The sequence below is a fragment of the Leucoraja erinacea genome, chromosome 28 (assembly GCF_028641065.1).
Source record: "Leucoraja erinacea ecotype New England chromosome 28, Leri_hhj_1, whole genome shotgun sequence".
NCBI lineage: Eukaryota > Metazoa > Chordata > Chondrichthyes > Rajiformes > Rajidae > Leucoraja > Leucoraja erinaceus.
In genome coordinates this window covers 26,124,037-26,140,204 of record NC_073404.1, presented here as the reverse complement: position 1 = coordinate 26,140,204, position 16,168 = coordinate 26,124,037, and the positions used below count along the sequence as shown (strand labels likewise).

Here is a 16,168-nt window from a genome sequence, read left to right as displayed (position 1 = left end):
TTAGATAGAGCTCTAGGGGCTAGCAGAATCAAGGGATATGGGGCGAAGGCAGGCACGGGTTAGGGGGCTGTCCCACTGCGGCGACCTAATTGGCGAGATAGAAGAGTTTGCCCTCGACTCATACTCGCAGCATGGTCGACACGAGGTCCAAGGAGGTCTTTGTAACTCTCCTTCATGCTCGAGAGTAGTCCCCGCGTACTCGAGGCCTCAGCTAGGTCGCGGCATTTATTTTCAATATTTTTCAACATGCTGAAAAATGCCCGCGAATAAAAAAAGGTCACCATGGAAAAAATCGATATTTTTTTTACTCGTAGGTTTAGTCGAAGTGGGTCATAGTAGGTCAGCATGTTAGTCGTAGGTAATCGAGGGTAGTCCAAGGTAATCTAAGATAGTCTTCAACATAGTCGAAGGAGGTTGAAGCTAGTCTTCTACGTAGTCAAAGGAGGTCTTCAACATGACACTTTTTCAAACTCTCCCAAACTCTTCTAAACTCGCCAATTAGGTTGCCGCAGTGGGACAGCCCCTTTACTGATTGTGGATAATCCTCCGTGATCACAATGAATGGCGGTGCATGCTCGAAGGGCCAAATGGCCTCCTCCTGCACCTATTTTCTATGTTTTTATGTTTCTATCCCTGTGTTTGTATACAAGCCCTCTCGAAATAAGTGCTCGATTCAACTTGCAGATTAACTTTTTGGGAATCGTGCACCAACACTCCCAAGTCCCTTGTTAATTGTAAGTGGTTAGAAAATGGCCTTTGCTTCACACGTTTCTGTCATGAAAGTATCTACCTCCCTGGCCCACAAGCTCTGCAGCTCACTGGCATTTCTTTCAGCAGTGACTTGACATCACTGTGTGAAAATGGCCCGGACTCATCTAAATCTCTACATCCAACCATTTATTCCCACTCAATCTTATATTTCACCATACATTTCAATCAACTTTAATCTACTCCTTACTGTACAACTACTAGTCTCTGCCCCTTTCTCAAATATCAGCATAAATTTAAACAAATGTTAATCCCAGTTTCAAAAATAAAATCAACCAACAATTATCTTTTGTTGAACCACTATTAGTTTCATGGAGAAAGACACAAAGTGCTGGAGTAACTCAGCGGGTCAGGCAGCATCCCTGGAGGTCATGGATAGATCACGTTTTGGGTGAGGATCCTATTTCAGACCCTTCTGAAGACTGAAGAAAGTCCTGACCCAAATAATCACCTATCCATGTTCTCCAGAGATGCTGCCTCTCCCGCGGAGTTACTCCAGCACTTTGTGGCTTTTTTTTACTAAGCCAGCAGTTCCTTATTGCTACATTAGAATCATAGATAAACAGCATTGAAATATATCCTTCTGTGTCTCCCTCTCCCCTGACTCTCAGTTTGAAGAAGGGTCTCGATCCAAAACGTCACCCATTCCTTCTCTCCAGAGATGCCGCCTGTCCCGCTGAGTTACTCCAGCATTTTGTGTCTATCCTCGGTGTAAACCAGCATCTGCAGCTCCTTCCGATACGACTCTTCAGCCCATTATGTCTACGCTGACCATTATGCCTATCTACACCAATCCCACTCAGTCCCATGGTGAGACCACCAAGAAGGGTTTCGGCCCGAAACGTCACCTATTTCCTTCGCTCCGTAGATGCTGCTGCACCCGCTGAGTTTCTCCAGCACTTTTGTCTACCTTCGATTTTCCAGCATCTGCAGTTCCTTCTTAAATCAACCCACTGAGTCTGCATGCAAGAGATGTCATTTTGGAGCCATTTTAGAGCTCCAGCTGCAGCTGGTCACAATGAAAGGAACTGCAGATGCTGGTTTACACCGAAGACAGACACAAAGTGCTGGAGTAACTCAGCGGGTCAGGCAGCACCCTCTTGTACTTCCTGCCCTGGTTTAACTTCCTAAAATGCATATACCTTGCACTCTCACAGCACAGATCTGAAAAGCCACATTTCAGCATGTGACAAAGCCGGATGTTAGTTTACAGTTCTCCTGAATGACACCGTAAAAATGATCGAAGATAGACACAAAAAGCTGGAGTAACTCAGCGGGACAGGCAGCGTCTCTGGAGAGAAGGAATGGGTGGCGTTTCGGGTCGAGACCCTTCTTCAGACTGGTCAGGGATAAGGGAAACGAGAGATATAGGCGGTGATGTGGAGAGATAAAAAACAATGAATGAAAGAAGTGCAAAAAAGTGACGATGAGAAAGAAAACAGGCCATTGTTAGTTGTTTGTAGGGTGAAAACACGAAACTAGTGAGACTTGGGTGGGGGAGGGATAGAGAGAGAGGGAATACCGGGGCTACCTGAAGTGAGAGAAATCAATTGTCATACCCCTGGGCTGTAAGCTGCCCAAGCAAAATATGAGATGCTGCTCCTCTAGTTCCTTCCTACACAATATTAAATGATCCATAGGTATAAGTTTTGCATTGAATGCCACTGCCATCTACTGGTCTTCACCTGAACATCACCCCCATCATGAAAAGGGAATAAAGAATGAAATAGATGCAAGAGGCATGGATGGCATCATCAGCAGCATCAACACCGTTGAACACATTAGCGACGCAGTGGCGCTGGTTTCCGACGGGAACGGTGACGGACGCACCGCACATCTCTGTCCTCCAGTTCCTGCGGACTTCCGCCGCTGGAAGTACAGGATGTTGGTGCGTGTGTGTTTCATCATCATGCCTTACAATGCCGTGTACGACAGTGATCGCAACTTCTACTGAAGTGTGGATGGCCGTCGGCTCGCTAGGAGCTCATCCGCCCTTTGACAGGTCTTGTTTTTGGTCCTGCTGGGGGTCCACAGCAAACCAGGTGGGGGAAGACGGTTTAGTCGCCGACTATTCGACCATGGAGCAGGTAGCACGGGATTACGTGGTACCCGTGGAGCAGGGGAACCTCCCTCCTCCCGACCTGACCTGAAGGAGCCATGGCAGCAATTTGCAAAACATGGCAATTACAAGCGGCAACCTATTGAATCCTACCTCCCGTACAAAGCAAAGTTACACATCAATGCCAGGAGAAAACTTCATTCCTCATTAATCAAAACCGGTGTGTGAACATAGAGCACACAAAACATGCTCAAAATGTTTAAGAAAGAACTGCAGATGCTGGTAAATCGAAGGTAGACACAAACCTTCGGTAGACACAAACCTTCGAAGGTAGACACAAACCTGCTGGAGTAACTCCGCGGGTGAGGCAGCATCTATGGAGAGAAGGAATTGGCGACGTTTCGGGTCGAAACCCTTCTTCAGTCTGAATCTCCAGAGATGCTGCCTGTCCCACTGTGTTACTCCAGCTTTTTGTGTCTATCCATGTTAGTCCTGCCTGCCTTCGTTTGGCCAATATCTCTCTAAACCTTTCCTTTCCATATTTTTTGCTTCCTCTTCCCTTATCACAGTTTTGTTCTTCTTTCCTGCATTCTGAAATATTCCCAATCCTCAGCTTCACTGTTTACTGACAATGGTTAAATCTTCCACTTAAAATAAAAACTGAAAATGCTGAAAATCCTCGCCCGCCGAGGGTTGCCTGGGAAGATTTATTACAGGTCTTTGCTCTTAGACAGCAGAACCACAAACTTTAGACTTTATACATTAGAGATACAGTGCAGAAACAGGCCCTTCGGCCCACCGAGTCTGTGCTAACCAACAATCCTCGTATACTAACATTATCCTACTCACGAGGGACAATTTACATTTATACCAAGCCGATTAACCTACAAACCTGTACGCCTTTGGAGTGTGGGAGGAAAACCGAAGATCTCGGAGAAAACCCACGCAGGTCACGGGGAGAAGGTACAAACTCCGTGCAGACAAGCGCCTGTAGCCAGGATCGAACCCGGGTCTCTTGCGCTGTACGCGCAGTAACTCTGCCGCTGCACCGTGCCGCCCATTGGTTTTAAGTCGTCAATTTAAAATAAAAACAGAAAATGCTGTAAATACTCAGCAGGTGAGGATTGTCAGTGAAGATTTATTATGGGCCTTTATTCTCAGACAGCATAACTTTAGACTTTAGAGATACAACGTGGAAACAGGCCCTTCGGCCCACAGAGTCCGTGCCGACCAGCGATCCTCCTACACTAACACTACCCGATACACTACAGACAGCACCCGTAGTCAGGATCGAACTGGGTCTCTGGCACTGTAAGGCAGCAACTGAGCCACCGTGCCACCAAGAAGCTTTCCATTACATACTAACAATTATTAAAAGATACTTGGACCTTCCTTATCTGAGGTACTGATCTGGGACCAAGACTTCCCGGCACCAGCTAGCAGCCTGTGGCTTCTTATACAGAAACGGCTAACAGGCCTTGTAAATGCATGAATCCTCTGCTTTATTTTGGCTCTATTTTAGCCATGATTTACAACCCCACCACTCACCTGTATCCACCTATTAACGTATCAGAGGTTATGGGGAGAAGGCAAGAGAATGGGGTGAGGAGGGGGGTGATAGACCAGCCATGATTGAATGGTGGAGTAGACTCAGTGTGCCGAATGGCCTAATTCTATTCCTATTCCTTAAGACCTTATGATCACTTGCCGAGCTTTTCCCCATCTCCACTCTTCCATCCCAGCCCCCCCCCCGCTACATCAGTCCTGACCCAAAACCTCGTCTGTCCTTTCCCTCCCCAGATGCTGCCTGACCTGCTGAGTTTCTCTGGTACTTTGTGTTTTGACCTAAATTTGCCTGTTCTTCTTCGCTTCCTCAACATATTGATCTAGAATATTCATCAAGCATTCCTTGAATTAATTTTGCTGCAACATTGCGGCTAATTTGTCTTGCTCCGTCGATAATTGATTAAGGTTTTCTACGGTTTACTGTATTGCCTCTGTCACACGCACCTTTCATTTCTGATGAATGTTAAGCCTCTCTATTGCTATTACTCTTTGCAATTCCCACCAATCTTTCCTGCTCCTCGCACTTTCTTCGATCGACCCAAGCTCAAGATCTCGAACGTGTTAACATGATCAGCATGCCGTCATTTCAAGAAAGCACCAAACCCTTGTTGAATTATAACGGTAGCAAGAAAAATATATCGACCAAAAAAAAAAAAAATTCATCAAACTATTGACCGTCCCTTTAAATAGCAACGGTGAATTGCAATTGTACCTTTTAGTTTCGTTTAGTTTAGGGACACAGCGCAAAAACAGTCCCTTCGGCCCATCTAGTCCACGCCGACCAGCGATGCCTGACACTCGGGACAATTTACAGTTCTCATCGAAGCCAATTAAGCTCAAACCTGTCGGAAGGAACTGCAGATGCTGGTTTAAACCAAAGATAGGCACAAAAAGCTGGAGTAACTCAGCGGGACAGGCAGCATCTCTGGAGAGATGTTTCTGGTCGGGTCTGAAGAAGGGTCTCAACCCGAAACGTCGCTCATTCCTTCTCTCCAGAGATGCTGCCTGTCCCGCTGGGTTACTCCAGCTTTTTGAGTTTATCTTATCCTACAAACCTGGATGTCTTTGGTGTGTGGGAGGAAACCAGGGCACCCGGAGAAAACCCATGTGGTCACAGGGAGAATGTACAAATTCCACATAGATAGCACCCATAGTCGGGATTGAACCCGGGTCTCTGGCCCTGTGAGGCAGCAACACAAAGAGGATGCATTCTTTCTGAGTTGGGCTTCACAAGGGTAGTGTTGCATTAATGCAACTTGTATTTGTGTGACGTAATAATCCGCTTGCTTCATGTGCCTTCAGTACACGTGTGTTAACATGCTCATCATGCCTATGACATCAATTGTGCAAACGCCCCAGACAGCTGCTGAATGTCTTTAACATTTTTGGGGCGGCACGGTGGCGCAGCAGTAGAGCTCCTGCCTTACAGCGCCAGGGACCCGGGTTCGATCCTGACCAAGGGTGCTGTCTGTACGGAGTTTGTACGTTCTCCCCGTGACCTGCGTGGGTTTTCACCGAGATCTTCGGTTTCCTCCCACACCCCAAAGACATACAAGTTTGTAGGCTAATTGGCTTTGGTAAAATGGTCAAATGTCCCTAGTGTGTGTAGGATAATGTTAGAGCATGGACTCGGTGGGCCGAATGGCCTGTTTCCACGCTGCATCTCTAAAGTAAGGTTGTAGGTTAATTGACTTGATATAAATGTAAATTGTCCCCAGTGTGTGTAGGATAGTGTTAGTGTGCGGGGATTGCAGGTCGGCGCGGACTCAGTGGGCCGAATGGTCTGTTTCCACGCTGTATCTCTAATCGAAACTTAAACAATTTGATTGCAACACTAATAATTTCCCACCGCCATCAAATTCCAGCTCTTTGACTTTCAGCAAACTACAGTAACATTTCTACAACATAGAGTTAACTGTAAGACTTTTAATATGCATAAAATAATTTACATTTATACATTCATGATAGGCTTCATTCAGCCTTATATCTAATTATCTGTTCAAAGCTATACAAAAGTGCTAGATTATCAAACATTTCCACTGATGTTCAGTTAAAACTCTCCTAATTGGAAATGAATAAAACATGGCCATCTATTTATAAAATACTCCATTAGTTGTCCAATTGGCTTTTTGGTAAAACAAAATGATCAACTGCGAAATGTTTTTCAAAGTGTCTTGAAGTTGCAGGTATCTTTCGCCAAGACACAAGCTATAGAGATGGGAATGAAAACAGAAAATAATGGAAATACTCAGCAGGTCAGGCAGCATCAGTGGGGAGGGACAAAGTTAATATTTCCAGTTGATCCTTCATCAGGGATGGGAAAGTTGTTACAAAGCAGGGCAAGTCAAGTCAAGTCAAGTTGACCAAAGTGCTTTACATTTGTTATAAGAATAGTATAAACAAACAAACTACATACATATATACATATAGCCCTCGCTCAGAGGACGTCAGGAAAGGCTTGGGGGTACAGATATACGTTTTTAAGTCTAGAGTGGACTTTTAAAGGAAATGGAATGGGGGGCAGTTCTGATTGGGAAGGGGGACATGCAGTTCCCTTGAAAGTGGACACAGAAAGATGCCTATACGTATTACATTCCATACACAGGCAAAGGTGGGTGTGTCTATGGCCAGCAAACGACAGTATGCAAAGCAATTTGACACCTTTAACTTAAGTTGACTTATGTTCTGAAACCCATAAGAACGATAGAAACTGATGGGAAGGGGGAGAAAAGTGGAGACAGAAAGTGCAGGACATATCTTTAATATGTAGATGGCCATATCCAGGCCAAACAATACGAGCCTGCATGTTTGCCATTCAACATAGAAATCATGGCTGAGTCATCCCCTACGAGCCAGCACTGCAGTAGCATGGCTGTTCCAGAATCAGTGCCTTTCTCCCCCATATCCCTTGGTTCTGTTAGCCCTAAGAGCTAGTTCTAACTCTCTCTTGAAAACACCCAGTGAATTGGCCGCCACTGCCTTCTGCGGCAGAGAATTCCACAGATTCACAACTTTGGGTGAAAAAATCCACAGATTTGCAACTCTCTGGGTGAAAAGTGCTTTTCAGGGAATAAAACGTCAAAATCCAGAGGTCCACTCAGACCTTGTGGAAGCAAATGGACAGAGCACGTTTCCAAAGCCCTAAAAAGCAAACTGTGGTTATAATTAGAATATGTGGACATGAATTTCTAAATATAAGCCTGAAACATTGAAAGAGAATGAATGAAAAATGCAGCTTATTTTGTTTAGTTTAGTTTAGCTTATTGTCACGTGTACGTGAGTCAGATATAACTCTTAGGGCTAATGGAATCAAGGGATATGGGGAGAATGCAGGAACGGTGTATAGGAGTATAGGAGCAGGGAGGTTCTACTGCAGTTGTACAGGGTCTTGGTGAGACCACACCTGGAGTATTGCGTACAGTTTTGGTCTCCAAATCTGAGGAAGGACATTATTGCCATAGAGGGATTGCAGAGAAGGTTCACCAGACTGATTCCTGGGATGTCAGGACTGTCTTATGAAGAAAGGCTGGATAGACTTGATTTATACTCTCTAGAATTTAGGCGATTGAGAGGGGATCTTATAGAAACTTACAAAATTCTTAAGGGGTTGGACAGGCTAGATGCAGGAAGATTGCTCCCAATGTTGGGGAAGTCCAGGACAAGGGGTCACAGCTTTAGGATAAGGGGGAAATCCTTTAAAACCGAGATGAGAATAACTTTTTTCACACACAGAGTGGTGAATCTCTGGAACTCTCTGCCGCAGAGGGTAGTCGAGGCCAGTTCATTGGCTATATTTAAGAGGGAGTTAGATGTGGCCCTTGTGGCTAAGGGGATCAGAGGGTATGGAGAGAAGGCAGGTACGGGATACTGAGTTGGATGATCAGCCATGATCATATTGAATGGCGGTGCTGGCATGAAGGGCCGAATTGCCAACTCCTGCATCTATTTTCTATGTCTATATTTTCTATGTTACAGTGAAATTTCCTTCTGTTGCATACTATCCAGTCAGCTAAAAGACAATACATGATTACAATCGAGCCATCTACATGATAAAAGGGATAACATTTAGTGCAAGATAAAGTCCAGTAAAGTCTAATTAAAAAAAGATAAAATTTCAAACTCACAGATATTGAACATAATGAGCCTAGCAAGCCTTTAGACATCTGTTTCCACATCAACAGACAGACAACGCCCCTGTAGAATTACTTTTGAGACCCTAATCGTACTCTTTCAGAGAGTGTTCAATATCATTCTGCCGTTTTGGCTTGAGGGCATCTGATAAAAGAAATGCCAGACAAACTGTGGGGTATCTTTCCCATGGTCCGTTGAATCTAAAATGCTAAAAGACAAGACTGATATTCAGCTGTTGTTGCCAGCTCCCTGCTTGAAATCTGAGCCCGGCTTTCCCTGGAACGTTGGACTGGAGTGAGTGATCTGGCAGTGTGCAGTCGCGGGACGTAACCGTCCTTGCTGTATCTGCCTGGATACAGATTATTCACTTGTCTCCTCACCTGATGTTGGTTCATATTGCCTAGTCTGGCGGGAGACGGCTTCTGTGTGGGGGAGGGGGGTATAAGAAGGCTGAGGGGGGGGGGGGGGGGGGGGGGGGGGGGGGGGGGGGGAGGGGGAGTTGGGTCGGCATTTGAGCAGAAAGAACAAACTGTGCCAGGGGAGGATGGGTGAAGCTTATTGTAAAATAACCAAACAAAACAATTCCACGAACCACAGGAGAAACAAGGAACTGCAGATGCTGTTTTATACCAAAGATAGACACAAAGTGCTGGAGGAACTAAGCGGGTCAGGCAGCATCTCTGGAGAAAAAGGATGGGTGGCGTTCTGGGTTGGTGCATTCTCCCCGTGACATGGTGGATTTTCTCTGGGTGCTCCAGTTTCCGCCCACACTCAGGTTTGTGGGTTAATTGGCTTGGGTAAAAGTTGCAAATTGTCAGTAGTGCGTAGGATGGTGTCGGTGCAGACTCGGTCAGCCAAAGGGCCCATTTCCGCGCAGTGTCTCTAAAGGCTAAAACGTCTTGAGTCTGTTCTGCATTCCACTAGATCACAGCTGTTTGCATCTTAATTTAATTTAAACACATTCGCCTCACACTTAATAATTAATTAATTTTAATGAAAATTAAAATACGTATTGAAACAAGCATTTGCAGACAATTTACCGGAAGACGTCTTGTTTGGTCTGACATTACATTATTAACCTATTTTTCAGTTTTTGTGTTTTATGCATTCTTTGAGATTTGTTTTAGTTTTTCTGTGTTGAAGAGAAATATTGTTATCGTACTTAAAAACTAAACAAAAGTTCTGTTTCTGGGTTAAAAAAGAGACCAGCATCCTTCACACATCAACGGAGAGAAACTTGTAAGATCATTGAATCATAGAATCATTGAAAGATACAGCTTGGAAACAGGCCCTTCGGCCCATCAAGTCCATACTGACCATCAATCATCCATTCACATGAATTCTATGTTATTCCACTTACTCATCCATTCACCCACACACGCTAGAGGCAATTTAAAAAGGCCAATTAACCTACAAACCTTTACATCTTTGCGATGTTTAGTTTAGTTTTGAGATACAGCGTGGAAACAGGCCCTTCGGCCCACCAGCGATCCCCGCATAGTAACACTATCCTACACATACCAGGGACAATTTATATTTATACCAAGCCAATTAACCTACAAGCCTGTACGTCTTTGGAGTGTGGGAGGAAACCAGAGAACTCAGTGAAAATCCAGGAGGTCACAGGGAGAACGTGCAGGCTCCACACAGATAGCATCTGAGATCAGGATCGAACCTGGGTCTTTGGCGCCGTGTAACAGCGGCTCCGCCAGATGTGTTGCGCATGAGATTCTTCTTCAGTACATTTGTTCACACAGAATTCAGTTTCGTTTGGAGATACAGCGTGGAAACAGGGACACACTAGGGCCAATTTACATTTATACAGAGCCAATTAACCTGTACGTCTTTGGAGTGTGGGAGGAATCGGGATCGAACCTGGGTCTCCGGCGCTGCAAGCGCTGTAAGGCAGCAACTCTACCGCTGCGCCACCATGCTGCCAGAATGAAATGTTACGATACACATAAACTTATCAATTGTCATTCATCTCCAGAATTGGTTCTGGAACCTGCCAGTGTCTTATGGTGCATTGAACAGACAGTGCATTGAATCTGTATCAATGTTTGCGCAGTCTCTATCAAACGTGCTCTATTCTCTTCCATGCTACTTCTCTTCTCTTGCATTTCAGCCTTACTCTCCTATGTGTTCACCGATTCAGTCATTTGCTTTTATTGCCATTTAATTTGTAAAACCATTGGCAGATTTTACCACCAGGAATCAAACCTGACATATTTCCAGTTATTATTTTCTCATTCATGGTTTTAACATATTTTAATAAATCATTTCCTTTAAAGTCATCCACTTCATTGGTAAAAGACATTGAGAGAGAATAATGTCTATGAATTTGTAGCCCCTTTTTCACCCTGTGATGTAAGCAAAGTAAATGCCGGAATTATTTAGTCTTTTGAATTTTACATCATCCTAATATATCTGAAAACCTAACTAGGGCATTTATGGAGTTTAAGGTACACTCTGGAATTCCAAGGCAGCAGGAATGATACTGTGGTGTCTGGGAATTAGATGCTGAATTACTGTCATTATTCTCCATTTGTACATTACATTGTGATCAGTCTGAAGAAGGGTCTCGACACGAAAGGCCGACTAATCCTTTGCTCCATGCTCCCTCACCTGCTCAGTTTCTCCAGCTTTTTTTGTCTTCCTTCGATTTTTCCAGCATCTGCGGTTCTTTCTGAAGCAAACTGTAGCTTAGTTTAGTTTAGTGATACAGCGTGGAAACAGGCTCATCCGCCGTGCCGTGCCACGCACGACCAGTTCTACGTTATCCCAGTATCGCATCCTACACGCTATGAACAATTTAGAGAAAACCCACACGGTCACGCACAGAGAACGTGCAAACTCCGCACGGACAGCACCCGTAGTCGGGATTGAACCCGGGTCTCTGACGCTGTAAGGCAGCAACTCTACCGCTGCTTCGCCCATGATCCTGCAGTGTTTTTGCCACTTCCTGGATCATCTTACTTAAACAAGGAATTTGCAATCTCAAATGGCAAGGTCAACACACCGCTGAAATGACTGCTCGATTTGAAAATCACCACAGGCTTCAAAATCCATCAGCAACACGACCAAAGTGAAACCAAGGGAACGATGACATACAAATGGACGGCTTCACCAGTTGCAGCACCAACAATAATTTATCAGCTCACAAGAAAGATCAAATCTGACACAAATTATGATATAATTTGCACCTATTGCAATCCCATATCTCTTTGTAAAAATGACAGCAGTCTTCATTTACACGATGTGCCTATTGTTGCCAAAGGCAGAAATTATTACCTATGTATTTGCACCTGAATTTAGTCATTTGCTAGTTGGCCTTTTCCAGCTTTCTTCCACCCACTCCAATCAGTCTGAAGAAAGGTTCCTGTGTGAAAAGTCACCGATCCATTCCGTCTGGAGATGCTGCCTGACCCGCTAAGTTACTCCAGTACTTTGCATTTTGCTTAGTCATGTGCTCAGCCATTTAAGATTTATTTGGGGATAATTCCATACAGGCTAGAACAGATAAGAATGACTGATTTCCTTCCCTGATATGTGATCTGACTGATGGTGTTCAGCTGAACATTTGATTCCTCCCATGTCACGATGGAGCCTCGACTTAATATTCATCAGCTTTGTCCATAAAGTTATAACCAACATTGGATTCCATTTTTCTGGATTTGGTCACAAATCACAAAAATTTAAGAATAAGAAATGGTTATTTATCTCATTAACAATGAATCACAATTATTGTATAATCCCGCCATATTTTTATCTTTTCCAAATTGAAATTGGGCACAGCGGCAGAGTTGCTGCCATACAGGGCCAGAGACCTGGATTTGATCCCGACTACGGGTGCTGTCTGTACGGAGTTTGTACGTTCTCCCCGTGACCTGCGTGGGTTTTCTCCGGGATCTTCGGTTTCCCCCCACGCTCCAAAGACGTACAGGTTTGTAGGTTAATTGGCTTGGTGTAAATGTAAATTGTCCCTAGTGTGTGTCATAGAAACATAGAAACATAGAAATTAGGTGCAGGAGTAGGCCATTCGGCCCTTCGAGCCTGCACCGCCATTTGAAAAAAATGAAATGAAATGAAATGATTCAATTTATTGTCATTGTCAGTGTACAGTACAGAGACAACGAAATGCATTTAATATGATCATGGCTGATCATCCAACTCAGTATCCCGTACCTGCCTTTTCTCCATACCCTCTGATCCCCTTGGCCACAAGGGCCACATCTAACTCCCTCTTAAATATAGCCAATGAACTGGCCTCAACTACCCTCTGTGGCAGAGAGTTCCAGAGATTCACCACTCTCTGTGTGAAAAAAGTTCTCCTCATCTCGGTTTTAAAGGATTTCCCCCTTATCCTTAAGCTGTGACCCCTTGTCCTGGACTTCCCCAACATCGGAAACAATCTTCCTGCATCTAGCCTGTCCAACCCCTTAAGAATTTTGTAAGTTTCTATAAGATCCCCTCTCAATCTCCTAAACTCTAGAGAGTATAAACCAAGTCTATCCAGTCTTTCTTCATAAGACAGTCCTGACATCCCAGGAATCAGTCTGGTGAACCTTCTCTGCACTCCCTCTATGGCAATAATGTCCTTCCTCAGATTTGGAGACCAAAAACTGCACGCAATACTCCAGGTGTGGTCTCACCAAGACCCTATACAACTGCAGTAGAACCTCCCTGCTCCTATACTCAAATCCTCTTGCTATGAAAGCCAACATGCCATTCGCTTTCTTTACTGCCTGCTGCACCTGCATGCCTACCTTCAATGACTGGTGTACCATGACACCCAGGTCTCGCTGCATCTCCCCCTTTCCCAATCGGCCACCGTTTAGATAATAATCTGCTTTCCCGTTTTTGCCACCAAAATGGATAACCTCACATTTATCCACATTAAACTGCATTTGCCAAACATTTGCCCACTCACCCAGCCTATCCAAGTCACTTTGCAGTCTCCTAGCATCCTCCTCACACCTAACACTGCCCCCCAGCTTAGTCGGATAGTCGGATAGTGTTAGTGTGCGGTGATCGCTGGTCGGCACAGACACGGTGGGCCGAAGGGCCTGTTTCTGCGCTGTATCTCTAAACTAAATAAAAGTAAAATTGAAACACAGATCCCATTTGACTTCAACAAAAAGATTCCCAGATCTGCCTGTCCTAGCTACGTACTAATTCTAGGTTTTTACTTTCAATTCGTTTACTCAAGTTGATTATTCAGCTGCAAACCATCGGTCTGTTTTTAATGCATCGTGTGGAAGCCAGTGACAAAACAATAAATGTGAGCTAAAAAAATGGAAGATTTCATCCACTTCTGCATTCGTTTCTAGCTGCCTGTAAACAGCGTGGAGAAGTCCACAAAGGAACACAACAAGAAGCACCTTCTGCGGTTATTTTTGTCAATGGCATTCGTTTTGCGACATTCCTCCAAGTCGATTTCACCCATTGACAAATGGACAATCCAGTATTTATAAAATCCAAACTTACCGTCTAATTGAAAACACAGGTAGCTTCCAAACACAAAGTGTCCCAGTTAATCCTTCCCTCTCCTAGAATTCAGTTTGCATTCTTCTCCTTTCGTTCAGTTCAAGATTATTTCAAGTCTCTGCGGTAGTTTGTGCAAAAGGCCGGACAACTCCAATTCATTTTTGCTTGTTTTCCTTTGCCGTATTTCAGTTTAGTTCTGCTACAACTATCCCTTCCCCATCTCTGCTGCTGCTGCTGCAGCATATTGTCATTACTAGAAGTTCAGAAGGGAGTATCTCCTTGTAAATGAATTATGATCACTGAGATTCCATTATCTTTGCCTCATTCATTTAGCTACCACGTTCTTCAGAAGACAAATGGTCTGGAAGACCTTGGAGATATTCGCTGGGAACTTTTTGGTTTCCTTGCCCTTGCTTGGGTCATTGTTTACTTCTGCATATTCAAAGGGGTTCAGTGGACTGGAAAGGTAGGTTTCTATTAGACAGGTCAGTGATTACATTGCCTGCTGGAGATAGCTTGTTACTTGGGAATGCATTTATTTTGTCAAAAAAATAAGAGTTAACATTTGACAAGAATTCTAATATAAGGTCATAAGTGATAGGAGCAGAATTAGGACATTCGGCCCATCAAGTCTACTCCATCATTCAATCATGGCTGTTCTATCTCTCCCTCCTAACCCCATTCTCCTGCATTCTCCCTATAACCTCCGACACCTGTACTGATCAAAAATCTATCTATCTCTGCCTTAAAAATATCCACTGACTTGGCCTCCACAGCCTTCTGTGGCAAGGAATTCCACAGATTCACCACCCTCTGATGAAATCAATGTTGCTTCATTTCTTTCCTAAAAGAACATCCTTTATTTCTCTCATCTCTCCAGGAAATGCTTATTTTTTGGGGCATTGCCATTTCTCTAGAGTAGTGTATTGGCTGCCGTTAGTTGCTTTTTAAAGTTGCCGTAAACCTGTAAACAAACGGTGCCAAAGGCACACGTTCCAAGATGGCGCCCCCAAGCACGGCGACTCCTTGCGTGCTGGTCCCAGAAGTGGATCTGCCATCGCGCATTACAATCGCTCCATGCAATACAGCCTTGAAGAAGGGTCTCGACCAGAAACGTCACCCATTCTTTCTCTCCAGAGATCCTGCCCATCCCGCTGAGTTACTCCAACATTCTGTGTCTACCCGTCCATCATTGACCTTCATGTCCACTAACCTAACCCCATGAGGAATGTGATGCAATTCTAAGATTTTTTTACAAAAGGAAAAAATAAAATAAAGGCAACATGATGGAGAATTTAATCGTTCAACTAATTGCAATTATGAATAATTTCTGAAAACTATTTAGCCGTCACTATTCTTAAAACTGAGCATTCTAAAACTGTTAAATGTTAAATAACTTTCAGTACATTACTTAGCACACTGTTGGGTTACATCATTACGGAGTTCAATTCTATTTTATTAACATTGGTACTAAATATTTTAATCTAAAAGTTATGTAGTGGGTATATAGAACTTGCCAGAGTTGCCAGAGGATTTAAAATACATTCGGACAGGTACCTCCAGTTTAAATTCCATTTGGAATATTTTGGAGGACCAAGAAACCAAGAACCAAGGTTGGGATAGGGCCAAACGCAGACAGATGGGACTAGAATATATGGGATATCTTGGTTGGCATGGGCAGGTCGGGCCGAAGGGCCTGCTTCCTTGTTGTATAACTCTACAAATCTATGATTCTTTGCCATGTTATTGTTATCATGTTATTGGTTTTGCTTTATGCTTTAGTGAAACGCTGCTTTTGTTACTGTAGCGATTGCTATTAGTGTTTTAATGATGATCTGGGGCTGTCATTATTATTTCATTAGTAATGAACATTAAACTGAGTAGTATTTCCATCATCTCTGAAACAGATAGCTGTGGAATAATGGAGTCAGCTGGAACCTTCGAGACAGAAGATGAGATTTGTGCTAATTAACACATGGCTTCCATTTTACAATCACTTAATCCTTAAGTGGTGTGTGAGACGGCTTGAGCCGGCTCCAAATATCCAAAGCTTACAATAATGGAAAGATGCATTTGACATAAGTTGCTTTGCCAGGTAAACAAAATAGGGCTTCACTGGACCAGATGCAGACCCATCAAACTATCTCTGCTTTATTA

General features: G+C 43.9%; 1 protein-coding gene across 1 annotated transcript in view; it reads left to right on the top strand.

Moving 5' to 3' along the window:
• si:ch211-283g2.1 (sodium- and chloride-dependent GABA transporter ine) overlaps nt 1-16,168 on the top strand; it is an 85,364-nt gene that overhangs the window by 42,413 nt on the left and 26,783 nt on the right. Inside the window, exon 4 of the mRNA XM_055658070.1 lies at nt 14,345-14,477. Within this exon, the coding sequence (XP_055514045.1) occupies nt 14,345-14,477 (133 nt within the window). The remainder of the gene's footprint in view (nt 1-14,344; nt 14,478-16,168) is intronic.